Here is a 23719-nt window from a genome sequence, read left to right as displayed (position 1 = left end):
CCAGTTCCAGGGTTCACATGTTTGCCTCTGCAGCTAGCAGTGCCTGTGTCCTCAGCCAATTTACTTAAGCTCTCTCAATCCAATTCAATTTCTTCAGTTTCACAAAGCTGGGGAGTAGGGGAGGTGATGTTTGTACCTACCTTGTAGAATTGTTTGGAACAGATGCAAATAAAGGGTTCAAGTGTTGGCACCTACCATGGTAAGCACATGGTATCGGCTTATTAAGTCCAGTACTTAGAACTGATAAAAATGACCACTGGATTTTCAGGGACCTATATAAACACAATTTCAACTGGACCTTATCTAGTCACTTATTCGTTCCACATGCATTTATTGATCCCTTACTCTAAGTCATTGAGGACCGCTGTCTACTTCCAAGGAGCTCACGCATAAATGGGGAGACAGATGCACAGTCGAGTGGCACGGTAAGGCCACTTTTTCCGTACAGCATGTTCGGCTTGATCAGAATTTCCCTGGCATTTTCAAGCCTGTGAAGTCAGGTCCTGGGTCTCTCCTTGACCCGGGCCTGGGCTCCTGCCCCTTCCGGGTCAAATCCCAGCCCTAGGAGGCCTCTGACCTTGATTTTGACCCTGTGCCCTCCACCCCCTCAGGCAGCTCCTTCCAATGGGCAGTCTTGAGGGAGGAGGAAAGGCCGGGTCGCAGGGCGGCCACCCAGGAACGAGGCTCCAGACAGCCCAAGACCTGGGTGACAGCCGCAGGAAGGAAAGGTTTGAAGAGCCGCGCCCTGAGCGAGGCGCCCATTGGCTGCCGCCGCCTCCCCGGGGCCAATCACCGGAGAGAGCGGTGACGTCACCGCGCGGGGAGGACAGCCTTGGGACAAGCTCACCTCGGTTCGGGCGGTCTCCGCCGCGGCCTGTCCAGTCCTAGCTCGATCAAACAGGTCCCAAGGCCTACGCTAGGCCGCTGCGGCCTCCGGCGGGGAGTGGGCGAAACCTTCGGTGGGCGTGGGCTCGTTGGGCCAGATGGTCCCGTCCTCCGCAGGCACGCGCGGGGCCGCGGAGTCAGTATTAGAAGCACTTGGGGGACGATCAGAAAGAACTGAGGGGTTGGCGACAAGCGACCCCAGTGACGGGCGCCGCCTGTCAGTCCTCTCAGTCTGGGATGGCGGCAGCTCGCTACTGGACACGCGCGGGCCTGAGGCCCTAGAAGCAGCACCCGAATTAGGCGGGTGCTGGGCAGCTTTTACCTTCCATTGGCTCGGGATCTGTCACTTACCTCCGTTAAGCCAATGAGAGTCAAGCTGGGCTTAGTCCGCTCTGCAGAGAGCGGAAGCAGGCTCTCAGGGACCACCCGCCCAGGCAGGTGGGGATTCCCGCAGCGGTCCAAGCTTAGCTCCAACCCCGCTCAGCTACTGAAGCTTCCCTCAGGGCTTTCCCACCCCCAGATCCCGAGCTCTGCCTGACTGGAGGTCACTGAAAACTCTCAATACAAAGCCAGAAGTGGGCTTCCCTGCTGGCGCAGTGGTTAAGACTCCACCTGCCAATGCAGGGGACACGAGTTCAAGCCCCGGTCCAGGAAAATCCCACATGTGGCGGAGCAACTAAGCCCGTGCGCCACAACTACTGAGCCTGCGCTCTAGAGCCCCCAAGCCACAACTACTGAGCCCATGTGCCTGGAGCCTGTGCTCCGCCACAAGAAAAGCCAACGCAATGAGAAGCCCACGCACTGCAACAAAGAGTAGCCCCTGTTAGCCCCCGTTCACTGCAACTAGAGAAAGCCTACACAGCAAGGAAGACCCAAAAGCAGCCATAAATCAATCAATAAAGGCGGAAGTATTGAAAAGCCTAACGCATGTGTTCCCATGCGACAGGATACTTTATTGATTCACTTACGTTTACCCTTTGGCCCTCTACAAGGATTAAGAGGCAATTCAGCGGGCCCTGGGGTGGGAATTCATTGGATTCCTTCCGCAGAGGTGGCTGTGCTGCTGAAAAGCTGCCCACACAGGCTCAGCCATGCCCAGCTCCTGCTCCACGCTCTGGCCCACAGCCAGCCCTCCCTGCCCACTGACTGGGCACATATTTTGAGTTCCACACACTTTTATTAGAGGATCAGGGGTGGTCCTGCCAGCAGGCTCAGGTGAGGCTCACAGCTGGTGAGGCTGCTTGCTGGGTCCTTCCCAGTGCAGGGAGTCCACAGGCTGAGTTAGGACGCGCCTTCCCCATTCCCAGCTGTCTAAGTAGTACAGGAAAAGTTCCCTGCTGCGTGAGGCTGAAGGCAGTAATGGCAGAGCAGGGCTGTGAACGTGGCCCCTGACTCAGAACAGAGGACATCAAAGGGCAGCTGGGCAGGAGACACCCCAGCACCCACCAGCCAAAGCCACGTCTGCCCTCGCTCTCTGTGCTGTGATAGGTAGCGTGTGTGAGAGGCAGGTCCTCACTTTCCATCCTGGCTGGGTCTGATAAGCCCATATTCCACTGCTTTCCTCAGACAAGCGGCGGCAGCCCTCGTGACGGGGCTCTCCTTGCCCTTAGCCAGCACTGACAGGATCTCCAGCATCTCGCTCTCCATCAAGGTGCTGGCAATCTCGCTCGAGGCCTCCACCATGTTCAACACCACCACAGCGCCCCGGTGCTGTAGCTCCTGGTTGGGGCTCAGAAGCAGGGCCTGCAGGATCTCCAGCCAGTGTGTGGTCTGCAGGAAACAGAGCAGCGTGACCACCGAGCAGCAGGGAACCCTGGCAGGGCACTCACTCACACACCCTGGCTGGGGGTTCCTGGCCCACCTCCCCTGCCCCACCAAGAAGGGGCACTGACCACCTGGGGGATGCGGCTGCAGAGCGAGGGCCGCGTGGAGGTGAGCACGGCCAGGCCCCCGGCAGCCGCCCGCCGTAGCAGCTCGTCGTCCTCTCCACTGTACAGCACCAGCAGCTTCAGCCGGTCACTGCCCGTGGCTTCAAAGAGATCCTGCACCTGTGGCCGGAAGTGGGGAGTGCACCAGGTCAGCTGGGGCAAAGTCCAGCCAGGGACAGGTACTTCTGCGTGTCTGCCTGCCATGACCGCCTCCTGGACCAACCCTCACCTCCTTGCTCATGGCCAAGTTACATATGCACTCGGTGGCTGCCCGGCGGATCATCTCATGCTCCTCAAACATGTAGCCCTCAATCATGGGCACAGCCCTCTCCTTCAGGATCTTCTGCCTGTGGGGCCAAGGGTGGAGGGTCGGCATCATCAGAGCGTTGGCATCCATCACCCCCACCCCCGCTTCCCCACACAATCAAACCCAGGGCCAAGGATTTCCCTGGGCAATATCCAAAGAACCCCTGCACCGGGGATGAAACCACCAGGCAGTGGTTTCCAGCCTTCTAACCGGGCCTAGGAGATAGCATGGGACCTTGGGAAATGCTGTAAAGTAGGAGTTAGGAGACCCGGGTGGTGATGATGGCTATGCTAACACCTAACATTCGAGCCCTCACCCTGACCCAGCACTCGGACTATCTTACTTAATCCTCGCCACAGCCCTACGGTGAAGGTGCAGGTGTGATTATCATTACTATTTTGCATAAGAGGAGACTGAGACTGAGTGGCCCAAGGACACAATCAGCAGTAATAGCTCATCTGTACTGCTTGGGCACATTGCCAGGAGCCAGGCACCTATGTAGTAAATGCTTTTATACGTATTTTCTCATTTAATCCTCCTCGCTGCTCCTCCACGAGCTAGGTACTGTAGCCATCCCATTTCACAGAGGGGGGAACTGAGGCACAGAGGAGTTAAGTTACTTGTGAGATTATACACTAATAAACAGTGAACCCAGGATTTGAACCCAGGCAGCCTGACTCCAGGGCCTGCGCTGTCATTGCCCAGTCCCTTGCTATCTCACGGGACACTGCACAAGTCACGCCTCTCGGCCTGTCTCTTCTGCTGTAAGATGCAGAGGAGTCACCGTGAGGAGCAAATAAGTGAGTGACTGGGGAGTGCTTTCCACGCTGTAAAGCGCTTTCCCGGGGATGGTCCAAACCATGATGCCCTGCCTAGGCCCCACATCCCAAGGGACCTTACCGGAGCCTCTCGCTGATCCCCGCCAGGTTCGTTAGAGCCATGAGCGCCTCAAAGTTCTGCAGGCCGGAGCAGTTGAGGTGCAGGAGGGAGACCAGGGGCCGGACCACCTCGTAGATCTGCGATATGCACCCACCTGTCAGGGCTACGTGCCCCAGCTCCCCCAACTCCACCGGCCCTGCAGATGGGAGGGAGTCCAGCCCCCAAAAGAAGGCTGCCCTTCCCACCCCCAGGGCTCAGCAAAGCTGACACTTCCCCAAGGAGGAGCCGCAGCCCGGGTCAAAGGCCATCAGGGCCCCGTGAGGGGGTGGAGGACAGGCCAGCGCTGGGGCAGAAAGACACGCACCCGCTCGCCAGGAAAGGTCATCTCTGGGTTGGAGGTGATGGTGAGCCTGGCAAGAGCCTGGGCTGCCTTCATCTGCCCCACGTCAGTGCCTTCCAGGGCCAGCGGGAGCAGAGCCTGTAGGGACAAGCCCATCAGTGTCCAAGATGTGCCTGGGAACATAAGGCCCAAAGCGCGAGGCTCTGAGGCCCTGACTGTGCTGCCCTCACCTTTCCCCCCCATTCTCTCCCCAGGCTTGACAATGATACTCCCACTCCCACCCCTCTCATCTCTCTGAGGCCTCCCAGTAAGCTACCCAAACACTTCCCGAAACAACTATTAAGGAATAGATGTGGATTGTGCCCGGCACCAGAGCCATGGAGGTCAATGATACAAGGGAAAGGAGAAGAGCTCAGGACCCTAACAGGCACAAAGTCCAGGGCTCTGAAGAGCCCCCCCCACCGCCCCCCAGCATCTCTCACTCAGCAGGAAGCCATTCCTGCTGGTCGCTAATAATACTTCTCCGTCCCACACCCAACGCTGATCTCTGGTGTAGCAACCACTCAGTGATGTTTTATACGCCATCGCGAAGGAGTCTGTAAGCCCGCTTACCTTGCCCCCTCCCTGAGCAACTACGGTGCCGCGGTCCTCGGACTCCTCCACCAAAGCCAGGAAGACCCTGTGGGGAGAAGGCTGTGCTGGACGGGCGGGCCCGGGCTCTGGCAGGCAGACCCTCCACGCCTGGGCTCAGCGAAGGAAGGGTGCCATGCGGGTGGCCCCCTGCTCCGAGGGGCCCATGGCACCGGGACCTGCTCCCGCTGTAGTTCCATCAGCAGCCTGGAGGCTGACGGGCTGCAGCAGGTCCGGTGTAGCTGGGGCAGGCTCACCTGGAGAGCAGCTCCCTGCAGGAACTCGTCAGCACAGGGCTCTCGGTCTTCACCATGCACGTCATGGCTGACACCACACCAGCCGCCAGCAGCTTCTTAACCCGAGCACGCACGAAACTCGGTTTGTCCTGGGGGAGGAGGCAGCTGAGCACAGGGGCCTCGGCTGATTAGGCAGGGAAAGGGGAACCCTCCTCACAGCACAAATTGATGAACATGAAAACAAAGGGAAAGAAACCCGCTTAAACAGAAGGCTCATCTGCTGTGGATGTCTCGGGTCAACTGGCCCCAATGACACGGAGGCCCCCAAACCCCTCCTAGCAGCCCCCTCACCTTGGGGTGCTGCTCGGGCACGTGCTGCTTGGCATACTTGGCCAGCTCCACCATCTTGGGGTCCGGCTCCTCGTAGTCGTAGCTATTGGTGCAGTTCACCAGCGCCGAGGCCACCGCAAAGAGCACCGACCTCTCCTCGGACTGCCGGGAGCAGAGGGGCCATCAGTGGCCATCCCAGGGGAAAGAGCAGCACCAGGATAAGCGCTGCCCAGGCTCCCAGTTCTACCCTCAACTGGACCACGCAGGCACCAGGATGAATCTGGGAACCACCCAAGCCCCAGGGTGGCCCCAGACTTTGGGAGCTCACACACTTGACCACCCCAACTGCTCCTAAGAGATCGTCCTTTCCGACCCTGCTGGTGCAGGCCAGTATGCCCAGGCCACACAGAGCGGCCACTCGGGCTACCAGCCCCCCCTCCCTGGGGTCACAAAAGCCATTGGCCAAGACCTGCCAAGAAAGCCCCATAGGCTCTAATCCTAGACAGTGTCCCCGGACGACTGCAGGAGCCCATGCAGCTACCTTGCTGAGCTGGAACAGAGCCTTCAGCGCAGCCTCATCCTCCACAAACTCCTCCTTCACGTCGGCATCGAAGGTAAGGTAGGCCAGACCCTCCACCGCCCAGCGCCGAGTGCCCGCATCGATCTGGTCATTGCACAGCCACCTGGGGGCATGCAGGGCACGGATGACCATCAGAAAGGTGGGGGGACAGGAGGGGCACACCAGGACCAAGGGGGAAAAGCCAGGGGCTGGGGCATCCCCGCCACAGACGGAAGTAGTTCACGTGGCAGCGCAGGAGGGTCTGCCTGGGGGAGGACAGGGCAGTGAGGAGGCCCCACCCTCCTCTTTTGAGGTCTGGCTGACAGGTCGGGAGCCATAGCAGTGCTAAATGACTCACTTTCGACACTGCTTGGCCAGTTTGAGCGTGGAGCCTTCAGCAAACTGCTTCATGCTAAAGTCGGTCCCTCCGGCCGAGCCGAGCTTACAGAGTCCCTGGTGGAAGAAGCGAGAACCAGCTGTTGGCCGAGGGACGGAGGCAGAGCAGGGCTCCTCCACAGCTGGCGTGCGCTCCCCCCCGGGCACTCTGCCAGGCTCTCTGGAGGCCATGCACACCGCCACCAGGTTACCACCTGGAGCACCGGGCAGCAAAATCACCTACTGGGGTGGCAACGTGACATGGCATCTGGTAGAGACTGACATATTGACCACCATGCTGGCCTGGGCCCCAACCCCTCCCGATCTGCACTGGGATTTGCTGTTCCTTTCCATGTCATACAAGGAAGCTCTTTACAGGTGGAGCTAAGATCCGTGTGGGGAGAAGACGGGTACCTGAGGCCAGGCCAGGATCCTCACGGAATGGAGAAACACAGGACTAAGTGCTCCAAGGAGGAGGACCAGCGTCCTCAAGGTGCAGGGCTGCAACAGGCTCAGGGAGGCCAGGCAGTCCCCACACCACCCGCTCCTGGGGGCCAGCCTGTCCACACAGCCCTCTGACCCGCCTGCCCAGCGTGTCCTCCATCATCTCCTCCTGGAGCCGCTCCCACTGCCCCAGCCCAGCCGCCCTGCATTCTCAGGTGTCGTCTGTGTACGAGGCTCACCTCCCTGACCTGACCATGAGACCTGCGGTAGCAGGAGCCAGGGCCCCTGCCTCCGGCCTCGACAGGGCCCTGCACGTCCCATACTGTCACCCAGCGTGTGCTGGGATTGCACCCTGAGACACCAGCCAGCCCAGGGCCCCTGCCTGGCTGCCTGCTTGCCCAGCCCAGGCCTGCCCGTCTCACCACCAGCGCCCGGATGCGGATGCTGTCCTTCTCGCCACGCCTGTACAGGTCCTTCAGCAATGAGACACCGTTGGCCGTGATAAACGAGGCCCGCTTGGCCTTGCCGGCCGCGTGGATCAGGGCCTCCACGGCCACCAGCTGCTCCTCCTCCTGCTCTGAGGCACACAGAGCGATCACACTCTCCATGACGCCATTCAGCTCTAGGGCCCGGTTGCCGGCGTCACATGGGCCCTGCAGGAGGCAGGACACCGTCTGGAGGGCCCGCAGCTTCCCAGCCAGCCCTTGGCCCTCAAACCAGCTCCTGAGGAGTACAGGGTGGCAGCTGTCACATCAAAGCCAGCATAAAGGGACTCTCCTTCCCTCCCTTCCCCTCTACTGGCCGGGCATCTGCACTACTTGAGCAGCAACAGCAAGAAAAGCTGCCGGAATTCCCTGGTGGTCCAGTGGTTAGGATTCTGGGCTTTCACTGCCGGGGGCCTAGGTTTGTTCCCTGGTCGGGGAACTAAGATTTTATAAGCAGCGCGGTGCAGCCAAAAAAAAGAAGAAGAAAAGAGAAGTTGCCAATGGGAAGACTAGGACATCCTCTGGATGGCAGTCGTTGGCGTTCTTTATCGAGGCTTTCATTCGAGCCTCCCCTGATGACACACCACCTAATGTAGGTCACTCTCACTCACACCACCCTGTTTGCCTCCTTCCCTGTACTTACTAAAATCTGAACTTGTGCTGCTTATTTCCTGACTTGTTTTCTCCTAGCTGTGAGCTCCTTAAGGGTAAGGACTGTCATACTGCACTGCTGTGTCAGAACGGACACACAGTAAGGGCTCAGTGAACACTATGTGCTTGAGGACATTTGTTGCACTAGAGAAGTGATTTGAGAAAGAATGTCCCTGGGGAGGTCACTCTGGAACAAGATGTGGCCCTTGGGACCACCCTGTCTGGCCCCCGCTGGTCCTCCCCAAGGCTGCTCTCCTTGTGGGAAACCTTTCACTGCTGTCCCTCCCCAAAGAGTCAGAACTCTTGCGGGAACCCTGGCAATAGGAGGCTTCCCTTACTTGATGTAGTTTTCACAGAGTCGGTGGAAATTCTCCCTCTCAGCATCACACTTCAGGTCATCGAAGAGCTTGCTGAGGAGAATGGAGGCGCTCATGCGGCTGTTTGCTGTCACCGTGAGCTCCCCGGGAGGGTCCTGCACAGAGCCCCCCACCTCCAGAATCTTTTTCAGACCTGAAAAGACACCCTATTTAGACAGCAGAACATGAGTTCCAACCCCTATAAGCAAAGGGAAGAGGTTTCCTGGGAGATGCATGCAAAGGCAGGACCACTCTTGCACGAGGTCAGAGTGCAGACAGGCTCACAGAAGCTGGTGGGCTGGGGGCAGGCGTGGGGTCAGGGAAGGACCTCAGAAGTAAGGTCTGCATGCAGGCCCTGCCCATGGGGGTGAATGCTGTCAGGTTTGGAGGTTCCTAATCTGTAAAACTGAAGGGAAAACAACATCCACGCCTCATAGGATAATTGGGATAACAAGAAAAGATGAGTACCCAACAGATGTACTCAGGCTGGGACTTTGCCAACCTTTTCTAATTTATCTTTTAAGGGAAAAGAGAAGTATGAACTTATATATTAAACTTGAAAAATTTTTTCCCTGCATATAGAAGTAACACACACTCATTGAAAACACTTCAGATACAGAAAGCTGACCCGGCCTCCCCGTTAACCTGCTTGTGGGCCTGCTCGATGTGCGTGCACGTGCACACGAACGCGGCTGAAGGGTCCAGTGTTCCCTAAGGGTACAGCGCAGGCCGCATGCACTTCAGTACAGACACACGCTGGGTGCAATTCCTCCTGGAGACGAGCAGGCCCAGCTACCCAAGCAAGATGCAACACACACTTGATCTTTCTCCGTCTCTCTGTATTTATTTATCTATTTATCTATCTACCTATTTATTTATTTACTTATATGCCACACCACAACGGCTTGCAGGATCTTAGTTCCCCGAGCAGGGATCGAACGCAGGCCCTCGGCAGTGAAAGCACAGAGTCCTAACCGCTGGACCACCAGGGAATTCCCTTTCTCTCTCTTTTTAAGAATCTGTCACCTACCTTGGTCGATAACCCAGAGGGTGAGGCTGTTGTTGGGGTCCTTAGGAGACTTCCGGGGCACCACTTTAATCAGGAGGGTCAGGGCACTGTCTCGGCCTTGGCCCGAGACGCCCACCTCAGTCAGTAGCTCCAAGAGGTTACTGATGAGGACCTTCAGCTCCCGGGCGGGATCTAGCAACAAGAAGACATTAGTGGGCTCTACGGTGGCCTAGCCCCAACTTCCCTGGTAGGGAGAGGGGACCTGCAGCCTGAGCGCTGGTTTCCAGCCTACCCCAGAGGCGCCCTGGCTACTTAGAACCTCGAGTAAAATACTGTCAACAAGCCACATTCCTGAACAACCTGCGGCTGCAGCTGGCCTGGCTGGTTCAGCCCCTTCTTCTCCACGAGAGCCACACCTACAGGACAGACTTGCTTCCACTCACCCACGATGATGGCGCCTTCTTTGCCACGGAAGCCCTTCTTGACGCCTTCCTTGAGGGCATCAAACATAACCTGCAACAGGTGGCAGGCAGCCAGGGACACGGCCTGGTTTTCCACGCCCAGGATGGAGACCACCCTCCGAGTTCCCAGCACGCTCAGGGTTGCCACTGTCTGGGTGGGAGAGAAGTGGGCAGAGCTTCCAGTTGGTGAGGGGCAGCCATGGAGATCCCTAACTGGGGGTCAGAGAGGGTGGCCCGAGGGGGGAAAACATGTGGGTGAAAGTGCAGCTCCCCATGAAAGCAAAGTGGGCCTGCTGAGGGTGAGGCCAGGGCAATGCCAGGATTATCTTGTTGGAAGGGCTTCCTAAAGAAACATTCCAGGGGACTCCCCCACTCTCTCTCTCCTCAGCTCCAATCAGAGAAGACAAGGAATACTGTGGCTCTGAAGGCAGCTGCTTTGGTTTGTGTCTCCCCAGGAAGGAGAAACATAAGCCTGGACAAAGCTACCTGAATACCCGGCCCAGGGACACCTCATTCCTCCCTGATACCAACCCTGAGGTTCTGTCTACATCCTGGGGATGTGGACATACATGGAACGAACCACAAGGCCTCTGCCCCCATTTCTGAGCTGGAAAAACCCCGAAGGTCTACTTGGGTCCATCCCCATTCACAACAGGGATGGGCAGGAAGGCTAGAGGAGGCAGGCGGAATTCACGTGGCTTTACCGTTCCTACCCCTGGGAGACCCAGAAATAGAGCCCGATCTTGGCCTGAAGTGTTCATAGAATGTTTCACATTTCCACCCCCGATCTAGGAACTGTGGGCTCCTCTAAAAGCAACCAAGGGTCAAGTCCCTGTTCCCTAGGTCCAGTCAGTTCAGGCAAGAGCCAGAGCATGGACTTTGTGACACTGGCCTGGGGCAGGGATGTTCCTGCTGAACTGTCTGTGCAGGACACCCACAGTCTACACTGAGAACCATCTCAGGGTCCTGCCCTACATATCTGGTCTCGATGGTAAAGATGCTGCAGGTCACATCACTGACCACATCATGCACTGTGAGGACCCCTGTCCAAGGGAAATGCCAGCTTGATGGTGAGGGAAGGACAGGTGCCCTGTTCTTCGCATGCAGCTTGCTTTTACCACACGGACAATGAAGGGATCAATGACCAGGTGTCTCTGTGATCAGCTGCAAGAGAGCTCCCTGGTCCGGGAAGATCCCACATGCCGCGGAGCAGTTAAGCCCGTGCGCCACAACTACTGAGCCTGTGCTCTGGAGCCCACGAGCCACAACTACCGAAGCCCGCGCGCCTAGAGTCCGTGCTCCGCAACAAGAGAAGCCACTGCAATGGGAAGCCCGCGCACCGCAACGAAGAGTAGCCCTCGCTCGCCGCACCCAGAGAAAGCCCGCGCACAGCAACAAAGACCCAACGCAGCCAAAAATAAAATAGATGAAAAAAAAAAAAAGTGCTCAGGGTGTCAGTGGCCTGCTTTTGCTCTTTCCTGGCCGCACTTTGTCCCAAATCATGTTGGTCTTTTTGTGTCATTTTAATTTTGCCTCTCGTTACGTATCTCCTTATATTTTGCCTTATGAGAGGTGGAAGAGTGGATGGACAGACAGACTGACTGAGGCAGTAACCAGACCCTTCGCCCCACCCACCCACCCACCCGTGATTGGTGTTCAGAGCAAATGCCGACTAGTGTGCGCAGGGCCGCCAGCATCAGGTCTGGCTCTCCCGTGTCCAGCAGGCGCTGCAAAAGCTGAACCCCGTTGCTCCGGAAGATCTTCTCAGCTCCAGCATCCTCCCGGGCCAGCACCACCAGGTTCTGAGACGCCTGCGTCAAAGGAAGTGCACATAACGTGAACACTGTACACGGCACAGGGCAGGGCGAGTAGACGCCCTGAGCTCTGGACCTCACTGCTTCCACTTAGCAGCTGAGTGACCTTGGCCATAAACGTAACCTCTGTGAACTTCAGCTTCCTCTTCTGTAAGTAGAGAAAAGAGCTTGCTCTTGGCATTGACAGTTAGAATAAATGGAGTCCTGAGTTCCTGGCAAAGCCTGAAGGGCAGAAATAGTGCCTCAGACACCTCTGTACACCCAACTCCAAGCACAGGACCTAAGCACCAACAAGGTGCTTCGGGAACACTGGTTCCCTCTCCCTGGCTCACACTTAGGTCCCAGGCCCTCTGAGCTCCCACCCAGGCTCTGTGAGCCCAGCTGCCCGATCTAAGGAGCGACGTGCAGCAGGCCAGGCCAGCAGGGGCTCCCAGGGCCAACATCAGCACACAGGGAGGGATGGGCAGCACTGGGGGAGTTCAGCTCCCACTCACACAGTTCCATACCTTTTGCTTTTTCTCAGTGCCTTTTTCTTGTGGGTCCAATAATATCTGAAACATCTGCTCCACTTTGGCATCCGTCGAAGACATGTATCTCACCTACGACAAATCAGCAAAGCACGGGAGGAACTGCCTCTCTTGACCGGAGACAACACATTCCCTCTTTGTTCTCTCTGGCTCCTCCCAGGGCCTGGCTCCTGACCCTGGGAGGCACAGAAGAATGCCTGGGCTTAGGCTTCGCACCAAGCTACCTTGGGCAGGAAGAGACTTGCCTGGCAGCTTCTCCCAAACTCCCTGCAGCTGTTTTCTTCTCTGAGCTATTTCCCACTTGGGCAGCGGGAGCAGCGCTGATGCTGAAGGCAGGGCCATTCAGAAGGGGTGGCGTCCTGTTAGCCACGAGGCAACCCACTCCCAGGGGACCATGTACGTTGTGGCAGCCTGGTGCGCAGCCCGTGGCACTGAACCAGCATTTATACCTCCTGCAAGGGAGCCAGCAAGTCATGAGGTAGCTGCTGACACGCCTTTTAAGTCAAGGATTCTCTTTTTGATGTTTTTTTAAAAATAATGTGAATGACCAAGCTCATCCTAGGCCCTCTCCCTCCCTAGGGTCCTGGGCGTGGATAGCAGCACATGCCTAGCATGTGTGCGCCGCTCCCTGCAGCCATGGCAGACATGGTTCATGTCACAACACGTTCTTCTCCTAGGCCCAGGCGACCTGCTTCCTAATCCTTCTCAACACAGGGTTCTAAGCAGCCCCAGCTGATCAGACAGAGCTGACACTGAGAGTGCTAACACTGAGACCTTTCCCAGGTCTCAACCTTTTGATAAGGTGTTTGCCATTATATTACTTGCTTCCACTGGGTCAGCATTTTAACACCAAATTATCTGGCTAATTCAAGCTTGATAATAGTTCATGACAATCTTTAGATTATTTTCTCCTGAATTAATTTTTAAGTATGTGTATCACACAATGTCTATTTAAAGAAACAACCAGAAGAAGCAAAATCTTTTTTGAAAAGCTCTCTCAATCCTATTCCTTTCCCTAGCAGTCATACTGTCATCATTTTGATGCACGTCTTTTAAAATATTTTTCTTTGTGTTTACATACCCAACTGTACCCGTGGAAAAGACATGGTATTATTTTGAGTGCATTTGGGGGGGGGGAATCATTTTAACATAAACGGTATCATACTATACGTTATTATATATTTTGCTTTTTTTTCACTTAACAAGTGTCAGCTTTCCATGTCCATATGTGTTGATCTGCCCATTCTTAGTAACTACAACATAGGAGTCTGTAGTAAGGATGTCGCTTAGCTTATTTAGCCATTTCCCTACTGCTGGGCATTTAGGCAAGTTCCAATTTTTCATTACTACAAACAAGGCTGAAACAAACATACACACACCTGCTTGTATACACGGGCAAGGCTTCTCTAGGGGAGACAGCAAGAAGTAAACATACTGAATCACAGGACATGCTCATTTAAAATTTTAAGAGATATGCTAAAGGACTCTCCAAAGGAGCTGTGCCAGTTTACATACATCCCCTCCAGCAGTCATGAATGAGCCCACGTCCTCCCGCAACCTCACCCCTTAAGTGTGTCTCCCTCCTTCTAGCAATGTGTACAAACTTTAAATGTTTGCCAAAAGACCACCAAAAAGAACACCACCTTACTGTTCTTTTAATTTCCTTTTACGTAACCACTGGCAAGACTGAGCATCATTCTATAAGGTCATTTGCCATCAGCATCCCCCTTCCAGAGAACTGTGTTTACACCTTTGATCCAGATCCATTTACCAGTGCCCCTCTACCACTGGTCAATGCCTCGCTCTCTCAATTACTCACACACCTTCTCCTGAATCTGGCCCGCGATGTTCCGCAGGGCCTCCTGGAAAACTTTGTTCTTGGGCTCCAGGCTCACACATCTCTGCAGGTCAAGGACGGCCTGGTCGAGGCGGCCTAGCTTCTCTAGGGCTTGGCTCCGCCGGTAAAGTGCTTTGACATCCCCACCGTCCTTTTCAATGGCTGAGCACAAACAGGAGCTCTGTCAGCACCCATGAGGCCACCATCTCCAGGCAAGAGCAGCAGGGAAAGATCTCGAGGGGCAGAGGAAGGTGGGGGGACGGATGTGGGGCTCAGTACTTCAGCCTCAGAAAAGGTGAGGGTAGCTGCGGAAAAGGAAATGCCCCGGGAAGTGGGAAAGAAAAAAGGCAAATGTGTTTCAGGGGTGAAAAGGAGGAGGAGAAAGTGACGGTGCAGTGGTCCCAGAATCCGTGCCCACCCCATAAGTCCCACAGCTCCACACAAGGGCCACATTCCCCTACCTTTGGATGCCTCGGTTTCTGCTTTGTCGTAATCTTCCTGTAAGAGAAAGAACAGGCCTGAGAGGCTGGTCATCTCCTTTTTCGGGCACAACTGGGCAACAAAGTTGTTTTCCTTAGTCACGAGATTCCCCCACCACCTAGAGACCCAAAAGACGTGTAATAAGTGTGGGTGGCCTGAAAAGGCGAACGTCCAGTCGGAGCCCAAGCAGCAGCGAGGTGGGCAAACAGGGGTCCGGGCAGGCCAAGGGAAGAGCAGCCGGCTCGCTCACCAGCTTGAGGTGGCAGGCGGCCCGGTTCCGGTGCAGAATGGCCTGGTCCTGGGGCGTTGCGCCCAGACCCAGGGCTTGGGTGTAGGCCGTCAAGGCGCCTTCGTAGTCCCCGCATTTGAACAGCTCGTTGCCATCCTTCCGCAACTGTTCCACTGAGCTGGCCTGAGGAGGGAAGGGGTGGAAACGTCCGAGGTGGGCTCAGGGTGAGCCGGGGAGGTAGGGGCAGAGGAGCCTGGGGTCGCGGGTGAGTCCCATGGAGGGCCAAGATTGAGGGAGGAGGAGGCCCGAGAATGGTCAGTGCAGGTGCGAAGCGGTGAGGGCGCAGGGGGATGGGTACGCACTCCGGGGTCGGAGAGCCGGGGCTCGGGGGTCCCTGGACCACTCACGGTCATCGCGCAGCGGACGTCCCGGGCGCGCGCAGGCGTAGTCTCTGGAGAGTGGTGCGTCTAGGCTCAGGAATCCGCCGTCGGCTGCCCCGCCCCAGTCTTGCGTCAGAGGCGGTGGCAGAGAAGGGGCGTGGCCAAGGCGAGAGCACGCCGGGAAGAGGGGCAGGGCGCTCGGCCCGGGTCCGCAGGCGCAGAGAAGCCCCAGGCGCGCTTAGTCTGTTCCCGCCGAGACCGACAGGGGGCGCGCGGCGGAGGACCGAGAGGGGCGCTCGTGGCTGCTCAGGCCCGGTCCCGGCCCAGGTCCCGGCCCAGATCTCGGCCCCGGCCCCGACCGCGGCAGAAATGCACGAGGTCTGCAGTCCTCAGGGCCACGAGCAGCAGGCTGTAAAGGCCCAGTGCTAGAAGCGGGCCCGGGCCCCTATGGGAGAGGGTAGAATATCAGGATGCTGGCCCAAGCCGCGCTCTTGCTGCTGCAGCCTGTGGGTTAGAGCCCCAGAGAGTCTGGAGAAAGCCCAGAACTCCCTACCCAGAAAAGTGTAGAATTTGAAAATACAAATTCAGGGAGCTCACAGGTACCCTGAAGCCATCCGTGGACAGATTCAGGATTGAAAACCCCGACTATAATAACGTGTAATCCAGAATACAAGATCCTCTCAGTATTGACACCGGTCCCACCCCACCCACCACACAACACCTACAATGACCTCCTGTCACCTGCTTTCACAGCCCCCTGAACTTTTCCTTCAAAGATTTGTTTGTAATCATGTATTTACGTGATTTTATGCTTGAGATCTGTCCCTCCACTGGTCTGTAAGCTACAAGCCTCCCACCCCAGAAATTAGGAACAGAGCCTCAGGTACTGGAACACCCTGTCAATGTGCCAGCAGCTCTGGGGCTGGAGTTCTCACCTGAAGACGGGAGGAGGCGGAAGGGCAGAGAGATTGACCTGGTACAAGGCCTCAAATTCAGACCGAGTGCAGCAGGAGCCCCCTGCAGCCTGCAGGTGGCAGCAGTAGGCTTCCTCCGGGGTATCAGAGAGCCGAGGACAGAAGAAACCGGGGTAGCGATGGCCATCAGCATCCCAGGCGGTCTGGCACAAGTGGGGATGGTGCGCCAAAGCTGAAGGGAGGGGCAAGAGGGCTGGAGACAGGCAGGAATGATCTACCCACACCCCACTCCACCCCTTTTGGAGAATAAAAGGGATCAACCATTATCAGAAGGGCAGGCTTCCTTCCTCCCCACAAGCTCCCCAGAGTAGCCTATACCCTGCTAAAAGAGTAGGGTACTGGAGGGGGGTGCTGCACAGAGGAGAGTGCTGTACCTGAGAGAGAGGTCGGCTGGGCAAGCGTCATCCAGCTGAAGAGCAGCAGTAGCCCCACAGACAGGCCTGTCAGCAAAGGGCCTGGCCTCCTCTGGAAGCCCATGAGAGGTCACCTCCACCTCAGCCCTGGTCCTAGAAATCCCAACATCTCTATTTCTAAGCCATGGCTGCAGGCAGTAAGGAAATAAAATCAAAGCCCCAAAGCACCATTAATACAAACCTGAAGCTTCTCTGTCACAGACCTCTAGAGAGAAATGAAAGTGACTGAGTTTCTATCTTCTATTGGAAAATGGGAGGATTGTAGCTCCAAGCTGCCTAAGGTTCTCTGAGCTGAAGGGGAGAAGGCTCAGAAGGCTAGAAGACCGAATGAGGAATGAGAGAGAAGTTGAGCCACTAGCCTGAAGAACAGACAAGCATTAAGAACCAAATATGTTTCTCTCTATACACTCTCAACTTTCAGGCTGCCATGGAAGCCATGGGAATTCTGATTGTTCCACTTCAGGCCCCAGAGACCTCAGTTCCAGCGTTTGGAGCTTCCCTCTCTAACTTCTGCATCATGGCAACCACCAAGACTAGCTGAAAAGCAAGGGTGAGTGCTCTCATTAACTTTTCCCCTGAGCCCTCATTGACCCCAGCTACCAACCAAAGTATAAGAGCTACCAATCTGACTGGAGTATACTTAGCAACCAGCCAACCCCATTTCACAAGAAAAGCTCTTACAGGGTCTCCAGGTCTCTCTTACCAAACCTCATACTTCATAGATGCTGTCTGCTGAGACAGGGAATTTCTCGAGAAGGCCAGAGGCCACCAGCCAGCAGTGTTGTGTTGTTCCAGTGTCTACTGAGGCCTAACAACGTCATGCTCCCAGAACAACAGTGACACCACTCATAAGGGGCCCACAGCAGTGCCTGCGGACTGAAGCAGGAACCCTCACGGCACAAGAAAGAAATGCAGATTTTGTTCCCAGCGCCTGACAGCAAAGAAGACAGTTCCTGCAGAAACAACACTGCTGCCTGGGAGCCTAAGTCTGAAACAGTTAGGGAGGGCTCCCAGTGCAGGCTCCAATTTCCAGAAGGTTAAGCACTAGGGTCTTCTGGGCCCAAAGGTGAGGCTCCCATGCCCATAGCAACCAGGCCATTCTTGCAGGGAGAACTATTTTTATAAATTTATTTATTTTATTTTATTTTTGGCTGCGTTGGATCTTCGTTGCTGCGCGCGGGCTTTCTTTAGTTGCGGCTAGCGGGGGCTACTCTTTGTTGCGGTGCGTGGGCTTCTCATTGTGGTGGCTTCTCTTGTTCTGGAGCACGGGCTCTAGGCGTGCAGGCTCAGTACTTGTAGCACGCGGGCTCAGTAGTTGTGGCTCGCAGACTCTAGAGTGCAGGCTCAGTGGTTGTGGCACGTGGGCTTAGTTGCTCCACGGCATGTGGGATCTTCCTGGACCAGGGCTTGAAACCATGTCCCCTGCATTGGCAGGAAGATTCTTAACCACTGCGGCCACCAGGGAAGCTCAAGAACTATTTTTAGAGCACTTTGAGAATTTTCAGAGCATTGACAGCTTGAAAATTGTTTTGTCACGGCGGGAGAGGGCCCTCCTGGGAGAGGCTGTCTCTGGTCCAGAGGCTAGGTGAATTGCCCTTCCTCCAAGTTACCAGTCCCCTGTGCCTTCCTGCCCTGGACACACTGAGAGGCTGCTGGCTTATGTCTTGTCTGTTTTCCTCCTTCCCCCAGGATGTGGGTTCCCAGAGCCAGGCCATATTCTTCTTGCACCCTCAGCAAAGCCCACTTAACCAGGGGCTGCGATATTGAGGGCAGCTTCCCACACCCAGTGCCCTCACGTCAGCCCCAGAGAAACTCTTCTGGGCCAGACTCCACAATCCCCGGGCCTCCGCGGCGCTAGGGGGCGCTGTGGACGCTCGGTCCACGCTCCCCGGGCTTCTGGGACCGAAGTCGCCCGCCCCACTCACGCGATGGGCTCCGAGGCGGCCCAGCTGTTGGAGGCTGCTGACTTCGCGGCTCGCAAGCACCAAAGGCAGCGGCGGAAGGACCCCGAAGGGACCCCCTACATCAATCACCCTATCGGTGGGCGCGCCGCCGGGGGAGCAACGGCTGTAGCATCTAGGGGGTGGGGACCGGGAAGGGAACGCGGAGGGCGTGCACCTCATCGAGCACCTAGTCCGTACCAGGCTTTGTGCCAGGCACTGTTCGTGACTCACCACAACCTGGGGCGGTAGGCATGACTGTTCCCTTTGTACAGTGAACATCCAAAAAAGAGTAAAGGACTTGCCCAAGGTCCCCCCAGCTAGTGAGGGGCCACATCTGGCTCTACAAAACCCACAACACGCCGCCCTGGGACTCCCTCCTGTCTGACTTCCTGCTTTGCCCCGTCAGGTGTGGCTCGTATCCTGACCCACGAGGCAGGAATCTCTGACATTGTGGTGTTACAGGTAACTTTCCTCCTCTGCTAGGAGGCTGGGGTGCGGGTCAGGGGCCCCATTCAGCTCTGGGTTCCCCTTGGCAGGCGTCACAGGACTGAGTGGGAGCCTGTCCCCAGGCAGCCCTGCTCCATGACACGGTGGAGGACACAGACACCACCCTGGATGAGGTGGAGCTGCACTTTGGGGCACAAGTGCGGCGTCTAGTGGAGGAGGTAACAGATGACAAGACTCTGCCCAAGCTGGAGAGAAAGCGGCTGCAGGTGGAGCAGGCACCCCACAGCAGCCCCGGGGCTAAACTGGTGAAGCTGGCAGACAAGCTGTACAATCTGAGGGACCTGAATCGCTGCACCCCAGAGGGTATGCTCCTCTACCTGCTCTGAGGGAAAGGGGAGGGGTATCCACCTTCTGAAGGCACAGCTTGGTCAGTTCCACTGAAAAAAAGCCCAGGTGTTCTTGTTAATTCCCTAGACTAATCTTAGTAGACTCTGATCTTCTTTCATACACTAGAAATGCAGTAGCTGGGCAAAGGGGAAGTATTCAGAACAAATCCTTCCATCAGGAACTCATCTCACAGCCCTGCACCAAGCCCTCCAGGAAGTGGGCAAAATCCAGTGCCTTCCTGGACGTCAACATGAGCAGTTTTCTGTCCATTCTTATGCAGGATGGTCCGAACACCGAGTCCAGGAATACTTCGAGTGGGCAGCACAGGTGGTGAAGGGGCTTCAGGGGACAAACCAACAGCTGGAAGACGCTCTAAAGCAGCTGTTTAAGGAGCGGGGGCTGACACTCTGAGCAGTACTTGGAGCCATCCAGTGGCACAGACTCCATCCTTGCCCAGGCCAGAGAAGATTCATACTTCAGCCTTTCGGTGCCTCCCGAGCTTCCTCCTGGTTCACTCAGCCCAGATATTAGAGACCAAATACACGTGTCCTTTCTCACTCTGAAGATCTGCCAACTAAGCCGAGCCCCAGATTGTGGGATGATGCGCGCCATCCATTTCTAATGCATTCACTGCCCTTCTTCAGGCCTTGGGTCTGATTGCATGGTGGGATCTCTGGCCCCTCAGGGACTTGGGCTTATATATAAACGCTAGTTCAAAAGTCATTATGCAAAAATAAAACATTTGGATAAAGGTTTGAGTTGCTGCTGCTCCTTCTCCAGCCTCCCCAGTGGGGAACCGATGAGGGGAGGGGGGATACCTGCCCTTCAGTAGGGCAGGGTTCCAATTGTGTGCCCCTGGGACAGATCCCTCAGGTTGAGGGCCTCAACCCCTCGGAGACTGGCTTCCTTATCAGTAAGATAGGTTGTGTAATTATCAGGGTTGGATTATGTGACGTGCCTGACACACAGGTATTCAAAAATTGGTAGGCTTTCTCATTAAGAAAGTTGGATGGGTTGACAGATACATTGGAAAGGAGTGCCAACCTGCTTACCGGCAGCTCTTGCTGAGCACAGGAGAGTCCCCAGAAGCAACATGATAGGGCCAGTGGGGGACTGCGGGTCCCTCAAACCCCGGGTTGCAACGGAAACTTGCCGAGGTTTGCAGCCCACCCCCAGTTTCACCGTCATCACATCTCTGGTTCCTTTGGTTGCTAAGCGACAGGAACTTCCGGGCGCCTGGGGAAGTGGCCTGGGAACTCCACCCTTGGAGCCCGGCGGTAGGCGGGGTCTGGGTGAGGGGGCGGACCTTCTCAAGGTGTCCGCGTGAAGGGATCCCCAAGTGATCGGTTTTTTGGTCGGTGCTGAGCAGCTGAGGCCTATTAGCCCACTTGAAAAGGGTACATCTGTGGGGATGAGGGAGGTTGTTAGGTCAAAGGCCACTTCGTGGTCACGAGGTGCTTGATGTTTTACAAAACCTTTTCACATGTGTTACCTCACCTGTTCTTTATAATAACCAGATGAGATAGGCAGGGTAGGGATTATTGTTCTCATTTTACTGAGATGAAATATGAAGCTCTCAGAGGTGAGACTTGTTAATGATCAACAAGACCAGAATCCCTCTCTCTTTTTGCCACACTGCTGGGCCTTTTTAACCAGACAAAAATGACCACAATTGAGGTTAGCTCCAACCACGCTGGACATAGTAAAGATCACGTCTGAAGAGGCTAGTGGATCTGGATTATGAGTCTGGCCTCCCTAGATAACCTGTTTGATCTGAGCCAATATAGTGGATTTTTTTTTATTCAATAATTTTTAAAAATAATCAGAGACTTTTGGAAAAGTGGGAAGTACAGCATAAGTAACTTTTTCCCCTGAACCATTTGAGATTAACTTGCTGACCTGATGGCCTATCACCCCTAAGTACTTTAGTATTTGGACAAAGAAATTCTCCTGTATAAACCAAACTACAACCATCAACATCAGGAAATTAATGTTAATACATTACTACCCTAACTCTCTGATTATACGGGGCTTCACAATTTACTTGTATGCTTAGTTTGGCTTTTGCTGGGCTGGGAATCAAAAGGTTTACTTCCGGCCTAGAATTAGAATGACAACAAAGAGATTCCTGGCCACTCTGAGGATCTGTCCTTAACTGGTCTCCATTTCTCTGGAGCTGCATGGCCTTGTCTTCTGTTCATGGCTGTAGCTGGTCTCTCCATTCTTAGTCAAAGGAGACTTTCTCTTGTTTTGAGTATGACCATGCTTTTACATTTTTTAAAAAAAATACTTATTTTGGCTGCTCCGGGTCTTAGTTGCGGCATGCGTGTGGGATCCAGTTCCCCAACCAGGGATCAAACCCAGGCCCCCTGCATTGGGAGCACGGAATCTTAACCACTGGACCACCAGAGAAGTCCCTTGCTTTTCCATTTTTCATATTTTGTTTAGCATTCTTAGGCATTAGGAGTTGAGGGGGCAGCAGTACAGGTGTGCTTATTCATCTAGTTTGAATGCAAGTCCCCAGGCATTCTGACAAGAAAACCTGTCTTTCCTCCACTGAGCTTCTCAGGCCTCCACACCCAATGCTGTCTTACATCTTCATCCCTGTCATGTTCCAAATGCCAAGGAGGCCTCATCCCCAACCCCACATAGGCTTCCTGTGCCTAGACTACCTAATTTCAGAGTTCTTTCCTTCCAGGTTTATTCTCAACTAGGGAGGTCTAAGTCAGGAGCCGAAATGGATGGACACTCTTTGCAGCACTTGGTCCTAGCAACTATTATGATCAAATCAGATTTCCCACTGACCCTAAGTAAAACTGAGGTTTGTTGTGAAGGATCTGGTCTCTCATCTATTTTTTTTCTATGAGAATTGCTCCTTGAAGTGTTTGTACGCATTTTTGTTAGGGAGAAACAAAAATTTAGTTCAGAGGTCTCTTTTGGATGGTTAGCCTCATTCCTACCACCCAGACTACGATTTCCTTTCTCTGTGAGGGCATGAGTGTCATTAGCTAACCACAGTGACAGAGAGTGTGGTAAGCAGGTCAATTTCGGGTAAAGACGCCACTCTCTCCACACAGGTCATACCCATCCCCTAGGCAAGCCAAATCAGAGCACTGTGTGGGCCTGGCCCACCCTGCATGGGGGGACTCAGCTCTTACAATTTGAGTCTGCCTTTCTCTTCATGGTTCCAGCTGGCCATACAGCCCTCCCTTCTTCATGGAAACAGTATGATTCTATGGATGGAGAGTTGCAGAGAGGAACAGAATCCTATCCATTTCCAGTGGCTGAAGTTGCTTCTGTTACGTCCTGGTTCCGTTTTTGTTTTTTTTTTTTTAATGTGTTTTATGTCACTGAAAATTGATTTGTTCAATAACCTGGTATCGATATTGCATACTGGAAAGAACATTTAATTGGCTTTGCCACTGACATAGGTGAGTTCATGTAACCTCTGTGGGTCTCAGTTCCTCATTAGCAAAATGAGAGGGTTGGACTAAATGGCCTCTATGTGCCCTTCTAGAACTAACATCATACATGTTTGTAATTGAAGAGAAATGCCGTACTACTTAACGGAGGATCCTGCATTGAAAGCAGGCCCTCTTGGGGCAAAGGGTGTCTGCCCCCTGGGCTCACTCTTTCCGCCTGAGTTCTCCCTTATTCCTAAGGTCCCTGGTTGATTTTTTTTTTTTTTTAAGAAACACTCAAAAATAGCTTATTAGAAACTGTGTGTGTCAGATTATCAAATTATATTGACACAATGATTTCTAAGTTCTTTCCAATTCCAGAGTATGGTTTATAGGTTAATTTACTTATATTCTTAACTCCAGGCATTGATCTAAGAAACAGACCAACACTTTAGCCTATGGTCTCTACAAAGGCTGTAGTTTTCTGCAAATCACATTTTATAAACTGAATTACATATACACATAATTTAATTTTTAAACATTTTTGAACTGGAAAGGTGCATTTTTCTACAAAGGGCAAAAGAGGTATCTTTTTTCCTACTTGATACCATAAAGGGAAGTCTGTCAGAATGGAGATGGTACAGTTATCAGAGTTCATAAGACAATAATACTTTCAACAAATGGGATCTAAATAACTGTAAAATTGAGTGTCCTTTAAGAAATGGAAGCTGAAAAGTATATTCAAAAAATTTCAATCAAGCACAAGTAATCCACTTTCCTGAACTGCAAACACTTCCTCAAGTATACATAAGGGATCTGGTTCCGGTTTTGATGTAACCCTCAGAACTGTGAGGCCTCAGGGCCAGAGCCCCGTGGGAAAGGGTTGCTGCTAGCCTTAAAATAGTAGGCCCCTTTCCAAATTACGTGTGCAGAAGACTCACCTGGGAGCTTGTTAAGAATGCAGATTCTTTGGCCCCTCCTCCCAGAGATTGGTCCAATAGGTTCTGCCAAG

At 54.4% G+C, this 23719-nt stretch overlaps 3 protein-coding genes across 11 annotated transcripts in view; 1 reads left to right on the top strand and 2 right to left on the bottom strand.

Annotated features, from left to right (window-relative positions):
- The window catches only part of RCCD1 (RCC1 domain containing 1), a 34874-nt gene extending 33190 nt beyond the window's left edge, over positions 1-1684 (bottom strand). For all 7 annotated transcript variants that reach the window (XM_057542935.1, XM_057542932.1, XM_057542937.1 and 4 more), the window contains exon 1: positions 848-1684. The gene's annotated coding sequence lies outside the window, so the exon portion shown is untranslated. The remainder of the gene's footprint in view (positions 1-847) is intronic.
- Positions 1685-1794: 110 nt separating this feature from the next.
- On the bottom strand, positions 1795-15325 carry UNC45A (unc-45 myosin chaperone A). 3 transcript variants are annotated; one of them, XM_007194320.3, is made up of 20 exons: positions 15170-15325; positions 14784-14945; positions 14515-14551; positions 14040-14215; positions 12196-12288; positions 11519-11686; positions 9858-10026; positions 9436-9606; positions 8388-8559; positions 7336-7636; positions 6453-6547; positions 6077-6218; positions 5557-5697; positions 5227-5354; positions 4952-5018; positions 4364-4477; positions 4021-4136; positions 3043-3160; positions 2778-2933; positions 1795-2655 (listed from the first exon to the last, which is right to left on the bottom strand). In XM_007194320.3, the coding sequence occupies exons 1-20, from the start codon at positions 15173-15175 to the stop codon at positions 2398-2400; spliced, it is 2790 nt and encodes a 929-aa protein (XP_007194382.2). In that variant the 5' UTR covers positions 15176-15325; the 3' UTR covers positions 1795-2397. The 3 variants fall into 3 exon arrangements, with proteins under 3 accessions (XP_007194382.2, XP_057398907.1, XP_057398906.1); XM_057542924.1 differs by having other exon boundaries at positions 2781-2933; positions 15125-15242; XM_057542923.1 differs by having other exon boundaries at positions 15125-15241.
- A 3099-nt stretch (positions 15326-18424) lies between these two features.
- Positions 18425-20061, top strand: HDDC3 (HD domain containing 3). The gene is made up of 4 exons (XM_007194319.2): positions 18425-18569; positions 18879-18934; positions 19042-19282; positions 19587-20061. The coding sequence occupies exons 1-4, from the start codon at positions 18458-18460 to the stop codon at positions 19715-19717; spliced, it is 540 nt and encodes a 179-aa protein (XP_007194381.1). The 5' UTR covers positions 18425-18457; the 3' UTR covers positions 19718-20061.
- The last annotated feature ends 3658 nt before the right edge of the window (positions 20062-23719 follow it).

The sequence above is a fragment of the Balaenoptera acutorostrata genome, chromosome 3, assembly GCF_949987535.1.
Source record: "Balaenoptera acutorostrata chromosome 3, mBalAcu1.1, whole genome shotgun sequence".
Taxonomy (NCBI): Eukaryota; Metazoa; Chordata; class Mammalia; order Artiodactyla; family Balaenopteridae; genus Balaenoptera; species Balaenoptera acutorostrata.
The sequence above is the reverse complement of the archived record's forward strand: the minus strand, read 5'-3'. Positions and strand labels throughout refer to the sequence as shown.